Source organism: Psammomys obesus, unplaced genomic scaffold (assembly GCF_907164565.1).
Source record: "Psammomys obesus unplaced genomic scaffold, mPsaObe1.curated_primary_1811, whole genome shotgun sequence".
Lineage (NCBI taxonomy): Eukaryota > Metazoa > Chordata > Mammalia > Rodentia > Muridae > Psammomys > Psammomys obesus.
In genome coordinates, this window is record NW_026586589.1 from 7,740,945 (window position 1) to 7,757,046 (window position 16,102).

General features: G+C 43.4%; 3 protein-coding genes across 4 annotated transcripts in view; 2 read left to right on the top strand and 1 right to left on the bottom strand.

Annotated features, from left to right (window-relative positions):
* Rbm39 (RNA binding motif protein 39) overlaps positions 1–465 on the top strand; it is a 31,750-nt gene extending 31,285 nt beyond the window's left edge. For both annotated transcript variants that reach the window (XM_055602444.1, XM_055602445.1), the window contains exons 16-17: positions 45–123; positions 214–465. In XM_055602444.1, the coding sequence (XP_055458419.1) occupies positions 45–123; positions 214–314 (180 nt within the window). In that variant the 3' untranslated portion in view covers positions 315–465. The remainder of the gene's footprint in view (positions 1–44; positions 124–213) is intronic.
* A 2,606-nt stretch (positions 466–3,071) lies between these two features.
* Positions 3,072–4,817, bottom strand: Romo1 (reactive oxygen species modulator 1). Its single transcript, XM_055602310.1, has 3 exons — positions 4,736–4,817; positions 4,425–4,555; positions 3,072–3,260 (listed from the first exon to the last, which is right to left on the bottom strand). Exons 2-3 carry the CDS (start codon positions 4,553–4,555, stop codon positions 3,152–3,154), a joined length of 240 nt encoding a protein of 79 aa, XP_055458285.1. The 5' UTR covers positions 4,736–4,817; the 3' UTR covers positions 3,072–3,151.
* A 58-nt stretch (positions 4,818–4,875) lies between these two features.
* Positions 4,876–16,102, top strand: part of Nfs1 (NFS1 cysteine desulfurase) — a 17,562-nt gene continuing 6,335 nt past the window's right edge. Inside the window, exons 1-7 of the mRNA XM_055602309.1 lie at positions 4,876–4,996; positions 5,549–5,640; positions 7,943–8,059; positions 10,323–10,406; positions 11,884–12,036; positions 13,967–14,060; positions 14,849–14,983. Coding sequence (XP_055458284.1) covers positions 4,876–4,996; positions 5,549–5,640; positions 7,943–8,059; positions 10,323–10,406; positions 11,884–12,036; positions 13,967–14,060; positions 14,849–14,983 — 796 coding nt within the window. The remainder of the gene's footprint in view (positions 4,997–5,548; positions 5,641–7,942; positions 8,060–10,322; positions 10,407–11,883; positions 12,037–13,966; positions 14,061–14,848; positions 14,984–16,102) is intronic.

Sequence of the window (16,102 nt, forward strand, 5' to 3'; positions counted from 1 at the left end):
CAACCGCTTTTTGCTTTTTTTTCTTTTCCCTTTTTGCACTTTAGGGCAATGTTTATGTGAAGTGCCCATCAATTGCTGCAGCTATTGCTGCTGTCAATGCATTGCATGGCAGGTGGTTTGCTGGTGAGTGACTTCTACACAAACTTTATGTTGAACATGATTAGCATTAAGTAAAAATGGCTTACTCAGCTTTTTTTTTCTTTTTTTCTACAGGTAAAATGATAACAGCAGCCTATGTACCTCTTCCAACTTACCACAACCTGTTTCCTGATTCTATGACAGCAACACAACTACTGGTTCCAAGTAGACGATGAAGGAAGATATAGTCCCTATGTATATAGCTTTTTTTTTTCTTGAGAATTCATCTTGAGTTATCTTTTATTTAGATAAAAATAAAGAGGCAAGGGTCTACTGTCATTTGTATACAACTCCTGTTATCTTGAAAAATAAAAATGTTAACAGGAATGCAGTGTGCTCATTCTCCCTAACTAGCAAATCCTACTTTATTCAAAGCTGTTCTCTTGTTCTGCCGTTTTAAATGTCCATGTAGAAAATTACGTTAAGGATATATAGAATAGCTATAGGGGAACAAATGTGATTTCTGTATAAAGGCAGACAGGTAATGTTTTAATGTTTCAGAAGCCTAACTTTTTACACAGCAGTTAGATTTCACGTTCATGCATTTGGCTCATGCTTCATCAAAGGTTTCTGGAATACCCTTTTAGTGTATGGAAAGTCTAGGCAGCTAAAGGGCTGTTTAGCATCTTACCTTGATCATTTGGCAAGAAGGGGATTTCAAGATTATATTTCTTGATGGTAACTTTTCAATTAATGTATCTGTAAAAGTTTCTTTGTAAATAATGTGTGTTTTAGTGTGTCTTGAGATTCCAAACAAAATGATCCCTGCATTTCCTTAAGATGGCTGATGTAAGAGTTCAAGCAAAGCAGTCTTGGCAAGAGATAGGAAATGCAGAAATAGGTTTTGTCTGGTTGCATATAATCTTTGCTCTTTTTAAGCTCTGTGAGCTCTGAAATATATTTTTGGGTTACTTCAGTGTGTTTGACAAGACAGCTTGATATTTCTATCAAACAAATGACTTTCATATTGCAACAATCTTTGTAAGAACCACTCGAATAAACTTCTCTGAAAAAGGTCACAAGAAAATTTTCGTTTTTCTAATGTTATGATTGTAAAAGTTAGGCAGAGGCTTTCCATAGTTTTTTTGTTGTTTTCAAGTGTAGGCATTGTAGTTCAGGTTAATCACAAACTGAACGTGTTAAATGCCTCAGCCTGTGGGGTGATGAGGTTAGGTATAAGCTTGCTTCCTTCTTAGTAGTACTTCCATATTTTCAGTGAGTGACTTTTTTCCACCTTAAGTTACATCCAGTGTTTGGTGTCAACAACCACCAAGGCATAGTCCTGTCAAAACAAGCTGCCCTTGGAAATGCCCTCACATTACACTGCATTTGTTTATATGTTTAGGTATTCTGGCAAAATGCTGGCAACGGTTTGAGACAGAATTTGTTTCTATAGCCCTGGCTATTACTCCTTTTTAGATTCACCTGCATTTGCCTCTTCAGTTTGCCATTAAAGACATGCTTGGCTTGGCAGTGGGAAGGATTTTATTTTGATCTCCAAAGTACACTAGTACTACTTCAGGAAATGTTTTCCTTTTTTATTATTTAAATCCTATTAAATTGACTTCTTTTTCTAAGTGCTGCACAAAGATTTCTGTTTTGTGATGGTCTTGAGCTATATCCCATAATGTGTGTTTTGAGATTAGGTCTCTAATCCTGAGTGTCCTGAAGCTAGTTTTGTAGACCAGGCAGTCCTCAATCTCAGAGGTTACCTTTTCTGACCTATTCCTGTTCATAAAAAGTTAAATCATTTATGTATGAAGATTTTGCCTGCAAATATGTTTTGTATTACATGCATGCTCAGTATTTGTGGAGGTGCTCTTGAAATGTGGTTATGATGGTTGTGAACCACAGAGTGGGTGGTGCTGGGAACTGAACCCAGTCTGAGCAAGAAGTACTATTACTTACTGAGCTCTCTTCCCAGCCATTTTTTATTTTTCTTAAATTGTCAAAATAGGAAATACGGATTCCAGTGCACTATTTAACCTTTCACATTATTGCTTTCAAAGGTTGAGTCAACCTTAGAATTAAGTTTAGGACCTTTCACTGTTCTATAGCGAATGACTGAAGCATGATCTCATGTTTAAGTTTGCCAACCAACACATCCCAGCTCCTAGATAAAGGGGGAGTGGGCAAGTCAGTCTTGAATAACCTGTTAAAAAAAGCATATTGAAGTGTCATTGTATATATTCAAGTTGAAGGATAATGCACAACAGGAAATCTTCAGTTAGGTCTGGATACTTGCCTCACTGTAGAGCACTGATTACAGTGCTCAATGTTGGGACTGGTTAGGTCAGCTGAGAAAACTTTCAAATGGTCCCATATCAGATAAATCAGTCTGAAGTTGTAAAGACCACCTCAGTTTTCTTGTGAAAAGACTCTTGACTATGTGTGATCTTGTATAAATTGTTCACTTTTATCAACAAGCATCTAGTTATGTTTTAATTTTTTTTAAGATGTATTTATACAATATTCAGCCTGCATGTGTGCCTGCAGGCCAGAAGAGGGCACCAGATCTCACTAAAGATGGTTGTGAGCCACCATGTGGTTGCTTGAAATTGAACTCAGGACCTTTGGAAGAACAGCCAGTTCTGTTAAACTCTTGAGCCATCTCTCCAGCCCCCTAAATTTTTTTTCTTTAAAAAATTTTTTGAGCAGGTCTACTACAGCAGTGGCTGGCCCCCTATCCAGAGTGCTCACTGAAATTTTGTGCCACTTGTTAACCTGGCTAGAGATTTAATTACAATGGCATTCTTGCATGTATTAGCGATGTGCCTGTATGATGCTTGCAGATGTCAAAAGATTGCTTAAGGCTGTTGGCACTGGAGTTACAGAATGTTGAGTCACCATGTGGTTACTGGGACTTAACAACCTCTTTAGCCTTATAGTTTACCATTTTCAGTGCTACGTCCTTGGAGTAAAAACAAACAGAATGAGAAGAAAAAGCTTTATTATTGTACAGGTGTCGAAATGGATGGGGAAGTATACATGTAGTAGGCAATCAGGGCCCTGATTAGCATCTAATGCCCATTCCGATGGCCATGAATGTGCCAAACGTGCCGCCACTCTGCATCATGGTTTTCCCAATGCCGCCCATCAGCTCCCGACCCCGCATTCCGATCCTGAGGAAAGCAAGAAGGGGCAGTTGGGAATAAAACATAAAGGAAAGAGATTTGAACTAACTTCCCCTTTGTAATCAGTGTTGAAACAGGCTAAGCATTAACATCTTGATGATCCCTTTATCTTATGTCATTCTTTGGGTTTTGTTTTGTTCTTTTTCAAGGCAGGGTTTCTCTGTGTACTCTTGGCTGTCCTGGACTCACAGGCCTCTGTCTTCCAGATTGCTGGGATTACAGGCCTTAGCCATCCTGCCCTGTGTCAGGATATGGTACGATAAGAAAAATCTCTCTCCAGGCGCTCTAGGACATTATGAGTACTGCATTAATTCCTTTAAGCTTGTAGAAGGCAGAGATACAGTATGAAGTACGTAGGCAGTCATGACTGTGCCTCTATGGCATACGTTATCCAGTAAGACATTTGTCTTCTAGATGATTTTTGTTGTTACTGAAGTTTAACCTAAGTTAAAATAACAAGCTCTGCAGCAGGGTCCTGGTAGCGTGTGCCGTTTTTCTCAGCGCTTGGGAGGCAAGAGGCAGGCAGAGCTCTGATTTTGAGGCTAGCCTGGTCTATCTACAGAGTTATAGGACAGTCAGGGATGTTAAAGTGAAAAACCCTGTCTTGGGGCGGGGGGGGAAATAACTAAATAAAATAGTGTAGTTGCGGAGTTTGTAAACCTAAGCCGTGTGCTACCACCACTAGCAAGACATTAACTAATGGTGGATTAACAGTAATAAGTATCCAAATGTGTTGGTGACCTTTGGAATAGCACAGTGTATCTCAGAGGTAGAACATCTGACTAAGTTTAAGTTCGAATTAAGTTTATCGGCTTTATTTCTACACCTAATTCTCACGATAGTAAAACGGCTCAAAAAGCTTAGTCACACACAGCTGGAGGTTAAAATGCCATGCAACAACCTACTGGGCATTTCCCATGTGCCAGATCATGTGTAAACATACTAACATGACTGGTTCTTCGAAAACTGGAGGTGAGTGCACTGCCCCCGTCTACAGTCGAAGAAACTAGCCTCCAACTTGCCTGAAGTCACTGTACAAAGGAGTCGGAAAGCCATTTTGACTCAGGAGCTCACATCCCTAGAACTGCGCTTCCAACCTCAACCGAGTGGGCTTTGGAGTGGAAGCCAGGAAGTCCCGCCCGCGCGGCTCACCTGAGACAGGAGAACGTGCCGAACAGCGCCCCGGCCGCCATGCCCACGGCGCAACCCATGACAAAGCCCATCTTCACGCGGTCGAAGCAGCTGGGCTGGGACTGCCCGTAGGGACCCACGGCCACCGGCATCTGGGGTGAGAGGGCCACGACAGTGAGGGCCCGGCCGCCAGCAGTGGCGTCGGCCGACGGCCCACCAAAGGCTTCCGCAGAGCCCAGGACAGAAGCCGGCCCGCAGCACGGCCCCACCACCCTCCTCGCGGTGACGGTCCCCGCACGCGCGACGCCCCGCACGGTCGGGCCCCACCTCACCTCGTTCGCGGCCGCGGTCGCTCAGCTCTACGTCTCAGACCCAAGGCTACGCGGAGGGCGCTCGCGGCCCGCGGGATCGCTTCCGGAGCGCGGGGCAGGCACTTCCGGGAGCATGGGCTGAGGACTTGCAAGCGCTGCGGATGGTGGGCTCTGCCGCTCGGAACATGCTGCTGCGAGCCGCTTGGAGGCGGGCGGCGGCGGCGGCTGCCGCGGTGGCCTGTCCGAGGTCCACGGCGCCCACCCGGGGACTGCGCCTGCGCGGTACGCTCCCTTTCCTTTCGCTCTCACCCTTCCCGGCTGCGCGAACCCCACGGGTCGGTGCTGCCGCGCAGTGTTTTGTGGCGGAGCCTGCCCGCCGCGTTCCGTCCCCCAGACTCTAAGCTTGGTCTCACATTTTCTTAGGATGGCCCTTCCATCCTGCCACGCACGTCGCCAGAGCACGGGGTCTCATCCTTCAGAAATCTACTGGACAATCTGTATCTTAAAAATGCTAGTCAGAGCTCCTCCGGCCATGAGCCTTTGAAGGAACCTGCGCTTTTCACTTTTCTTCTAAGTGGTTTTGTTTTTTTAGTCCATCCCACTCTCTGCTAGATAGTTTGAACATTGCTCCCTGTTACTGCCACCGTCCCTTCATGGAACCCTGTCTCTATTACTTTACTCGTTGCCTTTTACTGCGTGTTGTTGTTGTCCTTTGACATTTGACCTCAGCCCTGCTTAAATTCACCTCGAAGAAGCCTTGTCCGTCCGTTTTCTTGTGTGCCCTGCGTCCATGGTTGCATCATTTCTCACTTTTCCACTCTACTCTGTTGTCAGTTGTAGATCATGCTCCCCATTCGGCTGTTCCCTCAGAGGGAGAGGCGGTGCTGCGACCTCTGTATATGGATGTGCAGGCTACAACTCCTCTGGTAAGGACGAAGAGGGAGCTCCCCCCCCCCCTTCCCAGGCTCTTTGTAGAAGACAAATCATAAGGACAAATCCGAACGGTAGGCTAGATTTCTGTACAATTGAGAAACATTGAATGTTCTAGAAGAAGGAGCCAGGTATCACCAGTCTTAGATTTTAATTCACCAGAAAAGGCTTTACTGTTTTAGATATTGACCTTGGTCAAATCACTTACAGTAAGGTATTATAGCTAATAGTAAATGCTCAGGGGAACATTATGACATGGAGAGTTTGAGCAAGCTCAAGGGCAGCGTGGACCACATAGGGAGTTTCAAACTTACGTAAAAATTAAAAACAACAACAACAAAAAACAGTAAAAAAAAAAAAAAAAAAAAAAAGCAACCCACAGAAACAAGCATATCAAACCTATGTAAAAATTTAAAAAACAAAACAAACAAACAAGCAAAAAAAAAAAAACCAGAAACAAGTCCATGGGCTCTGGAATTAGCAGGACTACCATGTAGTACCTGTGTGAATTTGGCCATGTGTTAAATGAGCAGAAAGACATAGCAGTCCAGCACTTGATAAACTTTTCAATAATAATAGTTATTGGGGATAGGTGTGTGGCTCAAGTGGCTCAGTTGGTCAGGTACTTACCTGCCATGCAGGAAGCCCTGAGTTTAATCCCCAGAGCCATATAAAACTTAATCCCTGTAATGCAATACTAGGTGGAGTCAGGAAGATCAGAATATTAAGGTCATTCTTATCTACTGTGTCAATTCGAGGCTAGCCAGGGATGCATGAGATCGTGTTCATTTATTTACTTTCATCTTACAAGCGTTTCCTGAATATTTGTCTGTGTACCACATGCATGCAGTGCCTGTGGAGGCCAGAAGAGGGCATTGGATCCCCTGGAATTGGAGTTATATAGCCCCTCATGAGTAGCCATGTAAATTAAAACTGGGTCCTCTAAAAAGGCAGTCACTGCTTTAACCACTGAGCTGTATCTCTTCAGTCAGAGAAGCTGGTTTTTAAAACAGCAAAAACCTAGTATGCCGGTGCTAAGCACATATCATAATGCTAGCTATGCCCCCATTCCATTATTAATACAGCTTTTCATCCTTGTGATCACAGGGATATTTGCCTAACTACATCAAATCTCAGCACTTTGGCTTTTTTTTTTTTTTTTTTTTTTTTTTTAAGACAGGGTCTCACTGTTCAGTCCTGACTCAACCTTGAGCTACCTATGTCGATTAGGCTGGACTTGAACTTACAGAGATCCTATTGCCTCTTCCTCTTGAATGCTGGGGTCACACTACCACACTGGCAAGTCACAGCTCTTTGTAAATCATTTTGTTGCAGCAGTGGGACCACCTGTAAAAACAGGTGTAAGAACAGGACTGTGAGGGATGCAAATACAGATGGTAGAGCCCTTGCCCAGCGTGCACAAAGCCTTTGGTTTGGATTCTAGCACTGCATAAAGCTAGGCATGGTTGTATACGACTCTAATTCCACACAACTCTAAAGTATTGGGGAGATAGAGGCAGGAGGAGTGGGATCAAACGTTTAAGATCGTTTTCAGCTAAGATGTATGTTTGAGGGTTTCTTAAGCTAGAGACCCTGTCTTTAAAAGTGGGGGGGCACTGGAGAGATGGCTCAGTGGTTAAGAGCACTGTCTGCTCTTCCAAAGGATCTGGGTTCAATTCCCAGCATCCACATGGCAGCTCACAACTGTCTGTAATGCTGATTCCAAGCTCTCTGACACCTTCACACTAATACACATAAAAGAAAATCAAATAAATCATTTTTTAAAAAAAAGAAAGAAAAGGACAAGATACAGTTGTTGTCAGAAGGATTACATGGATGATTTGGGGGGTACAGTGGGGAATGTTTTGAGACAGGGTTTCTTTATGTAACCCTGGCTGTCCTGGAACTCCCTCTGTAGACCAGGTTAGTCTCCAACTCAGAGATCTGGCTTCCTCTACCTCCGAATGCTGGGATTAAAAGCGTGTATCACTATACCCAGCAGGGTTATAAATTTAAGGGCAGATTGAACTACATAAAACCTTATCCTTCAGTAAATAAGAAAATATCGAAGACAGTGTTTACACACTAGGTGAGTGAATGAATGGTGGAACATTGTGATTTAAGGTGGTATTGAGGTGGAGATATTCCAGGTTGGTCACTGTCTGAAGAGGTGGGAGAAAGCAGGCAGCATCTGAAATGTTGGCAACACACCGAGCAAGGTGTGCAGTTATCAGCGGATGGAGCAGGTTCTGAGGTGATAATGGGCTCAGAGAGGCTGATGTATTCTCTTGTGTTCAGGATCCCAGGGTGCTTGATGCCATGCTCCCTTACCTCGTCAACTACTACGGGAACCCACATTCTCGGACTCATGCGTATGGCTGGGAGAGTGAGGCAGCCATGGAACATGCCCGCCAGGTTAGCATAACGACCCTGAGAAGTTTGGAAGTCAGCTTCAGTGGCTGTGGGAGGCATGTCTTTCTTAGCGGGGGTAGGGGAGTGGCTGATAGTCTAGAAGAGATTCAGAGAGCAGCTCTGGAGTTTCACTACAGGTGTTTAGTTAGTTCCCACATTCCCTAGGTAAAGTACTCTTTCTCTAAGCCTTAAACTTAACTATCAAGTAGAAAGCGAAAGAGTTCATGCTCTATAAGATTTTTGGGTAAATGAGACAGTGCTGGTGAAAGTTAACACATGTAGCTCAAAAAGTACATAGTAAGAGTTCAGTAAACACGTTTTAAAAATGCATTTCTTGGGTCAGTGGGATGCCTCCATGGATAGCTTAACCTAATAACTGAATTTTGAAACCCAAAATCCACATGTTGTGGCATGGAAGTCTGCTAACCAAAGATAAATGGATAAATGTTAAAAAAAAAAAATATATATATATATATATATATTTTAAACAAAACTTGTCATTAATAAGTATTTTATGGGGCCTGGAGAGATGGCCCAGAGGTTAAGAGCAGTGTCTGCTCATCCAGAGGTCCTGACGTTTTTAGTTCCCACCTTCCACATGGTGGCTCATAACCATTTGGAATGAGATCTGGTGCCCTCTTTTGGCATGCAGACAGAACATTGCATATATAATAAATAAATAAATCTTTAAAAAAACATTTTGTTGCATATGGAAGTTTTGCCTCTGTGTGTGTTCGTGTGTGTGTGTGTGTGTGTGTGTGTGTGTGTGTGTGTGTATCTTTCTGTATCGTTCTGTATGTGTGTACATGCATGTATGTGCTGAGTGCCTGCAGAGGCCAGAAGAGGCCCTCAGATTCCTTGGAAGTGGAAGTTGAGAATGGTTGTAAGCCACCATGTGGATGCTAGGAACTGGAACTGGGTTCTCTGCAAGAGCAAAGAGCAACTAGTGCTCTTAACTACTGAGCCGCCGTCTCTACAGTTCCTTACCTGACTTTTTTTTTTTTTTTTTTTTTTTTTTTCGTTTTTCAAGACAGGATTTCTTTGTGTAACAGGCCTGACTGTCCTAGAACTCGCCCTGTAGACCAGGCTGGCCTTGAATCACAGAGATCCATCTGTCTCTGCTTGTAGAGTGCTGGGATTAAAGATGTGCTCTGCCACTCCCAGCAAAAATAATTTTTTAAAATTACCAGTGTGTGTGCATTTGTGTCTGTGCATGCATGCATGTGCGTTTTCGCACGTTCATGTACATGTATACATATGTACCTAAGCACATGTACCTAAGTGTGCAGTGTGGAGGTCAGAGGACAACTTGAAGCAGTCTTTCCCCTACCATATAGGTCTCAGGGAAAGAACCCTGGGTCGTCAGCTTTTACAGAGAGTGCCTTTATCCACTGATCCATCTCACTGGCCCCTATTTAGTTGTTTGAGGCCAGCTTCACGTTTTCATCTAAGGTGGCTTGGAACTCACAGTGTATCCCAGACTGGCCTCAAACTCATGTTAGCTGTCTTACCTCACCTCCGAGTGCTTTTAATTTCAGGTGTGCATCACAACCTTCCATGGTTTGTGAAGTGCTGAAAATCAAACCCAGGGATTCATAAATATTAGCAAGCACTCTACCAACTGAGCTACTTTTAACAATATTTATTGTTGTTGTTGTTATCATTTTTATATTTTTGTTTTTTTCGAGGCAGGGTTTCTCTATGTAACATTCCTGGCTGTCCTGGAACTCTTTGTAGACTAAGCTGGCCTCAGACTCACAGAGATCCACCTGCCTCTGCGTCCCAAGTGCTGGGATTAAGGTGTTATGTCACCATACCCAGCTCCCATTTGACATTCTTTTTTTTTTTTTTATGATTTATTTATTTATTATGTATACATTGTTCTGTCTGCCTGTATCTGCATGCCAGAAGAGAGCTTCAGATTCATTATAGATTGTTATGAGCCACCATGTGGTTGCTGGGTATTTAACTCAGGACCTCAGGGAGGGCAGTCAGTGCTCTTAACCTCTGAGCCATCTCTCCAACCCACAGTTGACATTCTTATTGGCCTGTCTGAGAGTGGAGAAGGGGTAGAGTATCTGAGCCGTAACAATTGGTTCCATTTTTAGCTCTGGTCAGACCTCATAGGCACAGAATTTATCTGTAGGCAGTTGCTTGGTAGAATGCAGTGGAGCTTCTCGTGGTTCAGAATTCTGTCCTAGCTGTATCTGTAGCTCCATTGCTATCCAGAGACTGATGTTATATATCTTTGGCTCTTGGCTTTCAGCAAGTTGCATCCCTGATTGGAGCTGATCCTCGAGAGATCATTTTCACTAGTGGAGCTACTGAATCCAACAACATAGCAATTAAGGTAAGGGGGTGAGGGTACTGTGTAGTGGAGCACTTCCTTAGCCCGTGTGGGCCATTTGGGAAAGTGAAGGACAGAATGAAACACAAGGGAACCAGACACGCCCTGGGTTTAGAGATTCCTGCTCCTCTATCGTTTGAACTCAGATTTTTTTTTTCCAGCTATGCCCTTCTCTTCTCCCTGTTTTTTCCTCTACCTTAAGAAAAAAAAAAAAATGTGTAGGGAGTCAGCAGACAGCTTTGTGGAATCTGAAATCTCCTTCCACCTTTACTTAGGTTCTGAGTATCAAATTCAAGGCATCAGACAAGTGTCTTTGCCAACTGAATCATCTTGCAAGCTTACAGGTTCTCTGTAAGAGTAGTGAGTGCTGTGAACTGATGAGCCAGCTCTCCAGCTCTACGAGGTCCTCACGTATGTGAGCTATCTCTCCAGCCCTCATTTCATCTTTCATCTTTTTTTTTTCTTTTTTTATTGAGACAATATCACTATGTTCCTCAGGGTAGTTTCAAACTTATGAGTTAAATGATCCTCCCACTTCAGTCTCCAAAGTAGCAAGGACTACAGACTATTGTACTCAGCTATGCTTATTTCCTTCTTATTTTCCTCCTCTGTTCCTTTTGTTCCTTTGCTAAGTAGCCCTGAGTGGCCTGCAACTTATTATGTAGACCAAGATGGTCTCAGTTTGTAGGTGTCTTCCAGCAGATGCCTCTGAGTGCTGAGAGCATAGGTATGTGGGCTATACCTGGGTATGTTTTGTTTGTTTGTCTTTTTTAAAATTATTACCTACAGTTTATTCACTTTGTATCCCCACTGTAGCCCTGTCCCTCAACTCCTGTCTCCTCCTAGTCCCACCCACTCTCCCTCAACTTCTCCTACACCCCTCCCCCAGTCCACAGATAGGGGAGGTTCTCCTCCCCTTCTCTCTGACCCTAGCCTATCAGGTCTCATCAGGACTGGCAGCATTGTCTTCCTCTGTTGGCCTGGTAAGGCTGCTCCACCCTCAGGGGGAGGTGATCAAAGAGCCAGCCAATGAGTTCATGTCAGAGACAGCCCCTGTTCCCATTACTAGGGAACCCATGTGAACTGGGCTGCCATGGGCTACATCTGTGCAGGGGTTCTCGGTTATCTCCATGCATGGTCCTTGGTTGGAGATCAGTCTCAGAAAAGACCCCTGTGCCCAGATTTTTTGTTCTGTTGCTCTCCTTGTAGAGCTGTTTGTCTTTTTAATAACATAAGTGTTATCACTTCTTAATTTTATTACAGCATTTGAGGTTCTGGGCATTTCAGTTCTTCTTAACCTGTCTTTATAATTTCTCCTGATGTTAAAAGTGTCACACACATGAGTGGAGATCTGGTCTGTGACACAGAGTGTCTTTAGCACACCTGTGGCATACATTGACAGAAAGACTGTTTATAAGTAGGATTCATGCCATTGCTACCTCCAAGTATGTTATTCTTTTCTTTTGTTATCGATTTTTAGGGAGTGGCCAGGTTCTACAGTTCAAGGAAAAAGCACTTGGTCACTACCCAGACGGAACACAAGTGTGTGCTGGATTCGTGCCGCTCACTGGAGGCTGAGGGCTTTCGGGTCACTTACCTCCCAGTGCAGAAGAGTGGCATCATTAACCTGAAGGTAGGAGCGCCACCAGGCTCTCGGGCCAGCATTGGACAAGCTGGCAAGGTCCTGTAAGTCTGTCTCTCTAGCTTTGGGTGGAGCCGAAAGGAAACAGACCTGTCAGAAAAGATCATGTCCTTTGCATGCTCCGTTCTTCTCCATGGAAGACTTGCCTCTCGGCTTCTTTGGTGATCCTTGTTTGCGTGAGACCCACTGGGCATGAGCGTAGGATGTCAGGGACTCACACCACAGAAGAGCTCTAGCCGCTTTCTTCCCTGCATTGATGTTTCTCATCACCCTATAAAGGAAGCATGGGAATTGGAGGTGTAGCTCAGTGGTAGCATTCTTACAGAGCATACACAAGGCTATAGACTTGATCTCCAGAGCTGCAAAAGCAAACACATTAGCATAGGCTAAATGTGGGACAATTCACTGTGAAACACGGCAATCTGGAGGCTCAAGCAAGAGGATCAACAAAGTCTCGGGCTAGCCTGGCCTTCAGAGTGAGATCCTGTCTGAAAGAAAAGGCTTGTGTGTACATTTCTGTTCTGTTTCTATGTCTATTCTCTTGTCTTGTCTACACTGCTGTTATTTCTATAGCTTTGGAGCAGCTTGAAATCAGGATTTGTTTTTGTTGTTGTTTTGTTTTTGAAACAGTGTTTCATGAATCTCAGCTGGCCTCAAGTGGCATGTAGCCATCAATGAACTTGACCTCCTGATTCTCCTGCCTCAACCTATTAAGTACTGGTATTATAGTATTATACCAGCACTGTAGCTGGTATTATACCAGTATAATAAGTACTGGTATTATAGGCTATAATACCTACCCAACGAACTTTTCTTTCTTTTTCTAGATTTATTTTATGTGTGCCTGGGCGTTACAGGTGGTTATGAGTGTAAGTGTTGAGAATCTAAGTCAGGTCTCTTACAACAGCAACAATTGCTGTTAACCACTGGGCCATCTCTTCAGCCCATATTTTTTTTTTTTTAAGATTTATTTATTTATGTAAATGAGTATTCTATTTGCATGTATGTCTGCATGACAGAAAAGAGAATCAGATCCCATTATAGGTGGTTATGAGCCACTATGTAGGTTCTGGGAATTGAATTTAGGACCTCTGGAAGAGTAGGCAGTGCTCTTAACCGCTGAGCCATCTCTCCAACCACTTTGTTTTTTATTTTTATTTTATTTTTTTAAAGATTTATTTATTTATTATTTATGCAATGCGTGTTAGCATGTACACCTGCACGCCAGAAGAGGGAACCAGATTTCATGTTTAGATGGTTGTGAGCCACCATGTGGTTGCTGGGAATTGAACTCAGGACCTTTGGGAAGAGCAATCAGTGCTCTTATCCTCTGAGCCATCTCTCCAGCCCCCTGTTTTTTATTTTTATGAGATAGGGTCTCATGTTGCCCAGGCTGGCGTTGAACTCCTGTTCTTCCTGCCCCTACCTCCTAAGATCTGGGATTATCAACATGTGCTACCATGCCTGGCCTTTTTTCTGTCTTTTACTTTTTGTGTATGAGTGTTTGGCCTGCGTGCATGTCTGTGCACTGTATGTGTGCTTGGTGCCTGTGAGGGCCAGAAGAAAGTGTTCAATCCCCTGGGACGGGAGTTGCAGACAGCTGTGATCCTCCGGAGTGTGCTAGGAATTGAACATGGGTTCTCTGGAAGAACAGTCAGTGCTCCTAACCACTGAGCCATGTCTGTAGTTTCTCGTGTTGTCAGTTATTGTTTGTTTGTTTTTAACTGGAATACTAGGGATTGAACTCGATGCCTCAGGCAAGCACTGAGCTGAGCTACACTCTAAACCCCTCTGTTTAATATTTCAGTGTTCAGATAGGGTTATAGTGAAAGGCCCCTTTTCTAGACTTAAGGTTGTCTGCTTTCTTACTTAGACAGTTTTCTCTTGGCATCATATAGACCCCTTACTCGTGCCTTTTTAGGAACTAGAGGCTGCCATCCAGCCAGACACCAGCCTGGTCTCCGTTATGACTGTGAACAATGAGATTGGAGTGAAGCAGCCGATTGCAGAAATAGGTGAGTGTAGTAACTTAAGCCTGATCCTTCCCACTCCTGGATCCATGTAAGGGGAGGTACAGAGCTCTAACACAGCCACCAAGGGCACCAAGGGAAAGAGCTATGTGCCTTGCCGATCTTTATTCTGGGTGACTAATATTTGAATATTTAGAATTTAGGGTTGAGTGCCCTTTATGTTTTTACATGCTGTTGTTATTACTGTTTTTCAGTTTCTTTATGTTTTTGCCCAAAATGACAACAAAACAATAAGAAAAAGCCATATATGCATTACTCTTTATCAGCCTGGCGCAGTGGCACACAGCTTTTCCCAGTACTCAGGGAGGCCGAGGCAGCCTGGTCTGCAAAATGAGTCCAGGACAGTCAGGGCTACACAGAGAAACCCTGTCTCAGAATAAAAAAAGGAAAAAAAAGTTTTTTTTCTTCACCTAGATGTCACCTTGTAATCCCTATGCAAATTAGCAAAAACATCTGTTGATCTTTTCTTCTTTTAAAAAAGTATTTAAAAGGTGATGTTACATTCCCAAAGTCCAGGGTTCATTAGCTGGTACAAAGAAACTTGGCATCAAAATATCATTTGTGGTTTGGTGTTTTGCCCCTCATTGGCAAACAGAGAGGCTGGGAGTTGGCAGGGAGCTGGGGAAGGAGGTGAGAGGGGAAGGTGGAAAGGCATGGAGTAGGAGAGGACTTATGTATGTGTTAATAGTCACTTAGCTCATTAGTGGTGTTTTGCAAGACTGCTGCCAGCTTACTTCCCCTGTGTTCTGGGTCTTCCTCTCTGTCATCCTCAGGGCAGATTTGCAGTTCCAGAAAGGTATACTTCCATACTGATGCAGCCCAAGCTGTTGGGAAAATCCCTCTTGATGTCAACGACATGAAAATTGATCTCATGAGCATCAGCGGTCACAAAATCTATGGCCCTAAAGGTACCATTCCCTGCCTCTTCTGTGAACGTCTCAGTAAACCCTTTGACAGACGCTCATCACAATCATTTCGACTGATTGGTTGAATTGGTTGATTGACATTCAGAGTGGCCTGGAATATTGAAGTGTCATTCATCAATAGCCAAAAACACTTGCCTCTTTGTAGATCCAAACAGCTGCTTTGTACATACCTGGTATCCTTCCTTGATCCCTTCACAATGCCCTTGAAAGGGATATAGATATTAATCTGGCTGAGGAAAACAAGGTTCTGTTAATTCAGGCTTCACTAGACATGAGACATGAGTAAAAGCAAAGAAGAGAACAGATTTCACTAGATAAGGCTGATATTTCCGTCTGCCCCACCATGCTGGCTTGCAAAGGGTTCCCACAGGTTGTGATTAAGTGTTGTGAGCCATTCTTGCAGACCCCAATTTTTTTTTATTAATTAATTTATTATGTATACAATATCTGCATATATGCCTTCACACCAGAAGAGGGCACCAGATCTCATTATAGATGGTTGTGAGCCACCATGTGGTTGCTGGGAATTGAACTCAGGACCTCTGGAAGAGCAGCCAGTGCTCTTAACCTCTGAGCCATCTCTCCAGCCCCTGCAGACCCCAATTTGTACTCCACAATGTGACTTGATTGGGATCTCTGCTTTTCCCTGTTCACTCATCAGGGTCTTGAGACATTGTCCCACCTGTTTTTGAGTTTGCTGACCTCCTTCTAGACACGTCTGCTGTGCCATGCCGAAGTGGTTTTTACAGTTGTTCTATTTAAGGAAATTTGTGCTATCCCTCCACCCCTTTTTACCCATATTATATACGTTCTGTTCTTGCTTTTTGTTTTGTTTTGTTTTGTTTTATTTTTTGAGACTGGGTTTCTCTGTATAGCCTTGGCTGTCCTGGATTCACTTTGTAGACCAGGCTGGCCCTGAACTCAGCTGGCCCCAAACTCACAGAGATCTCCCTCCCACAGGGCTGGGATTCCAGGCATGCGCCACCACCCTTGGCTCTTTGAGCCTTATTTTTGTGTGTGATTATTTATTATTATTATTATTTATTATTATTATTTATTATTATTATTATTATTATTATTATTATTATTATTATTATTATT

Coding starts and splice junctions, on each gene's coding strand:
- Romo1 (XM_055602310.1), bottom strand. CDS start 4,555: ATGCCGGTGGCCGTGGGTCCCTACGGGCAGTCCCAGCCCAGCTGCTTC. Junction 3,261..4,424: donor GGCACGTTCTCCTGTCTCAG/GTGAGCCGCGCG, acceptor TGCTTTCCTCAG/GATCGGAATGCGGGGTCGGG.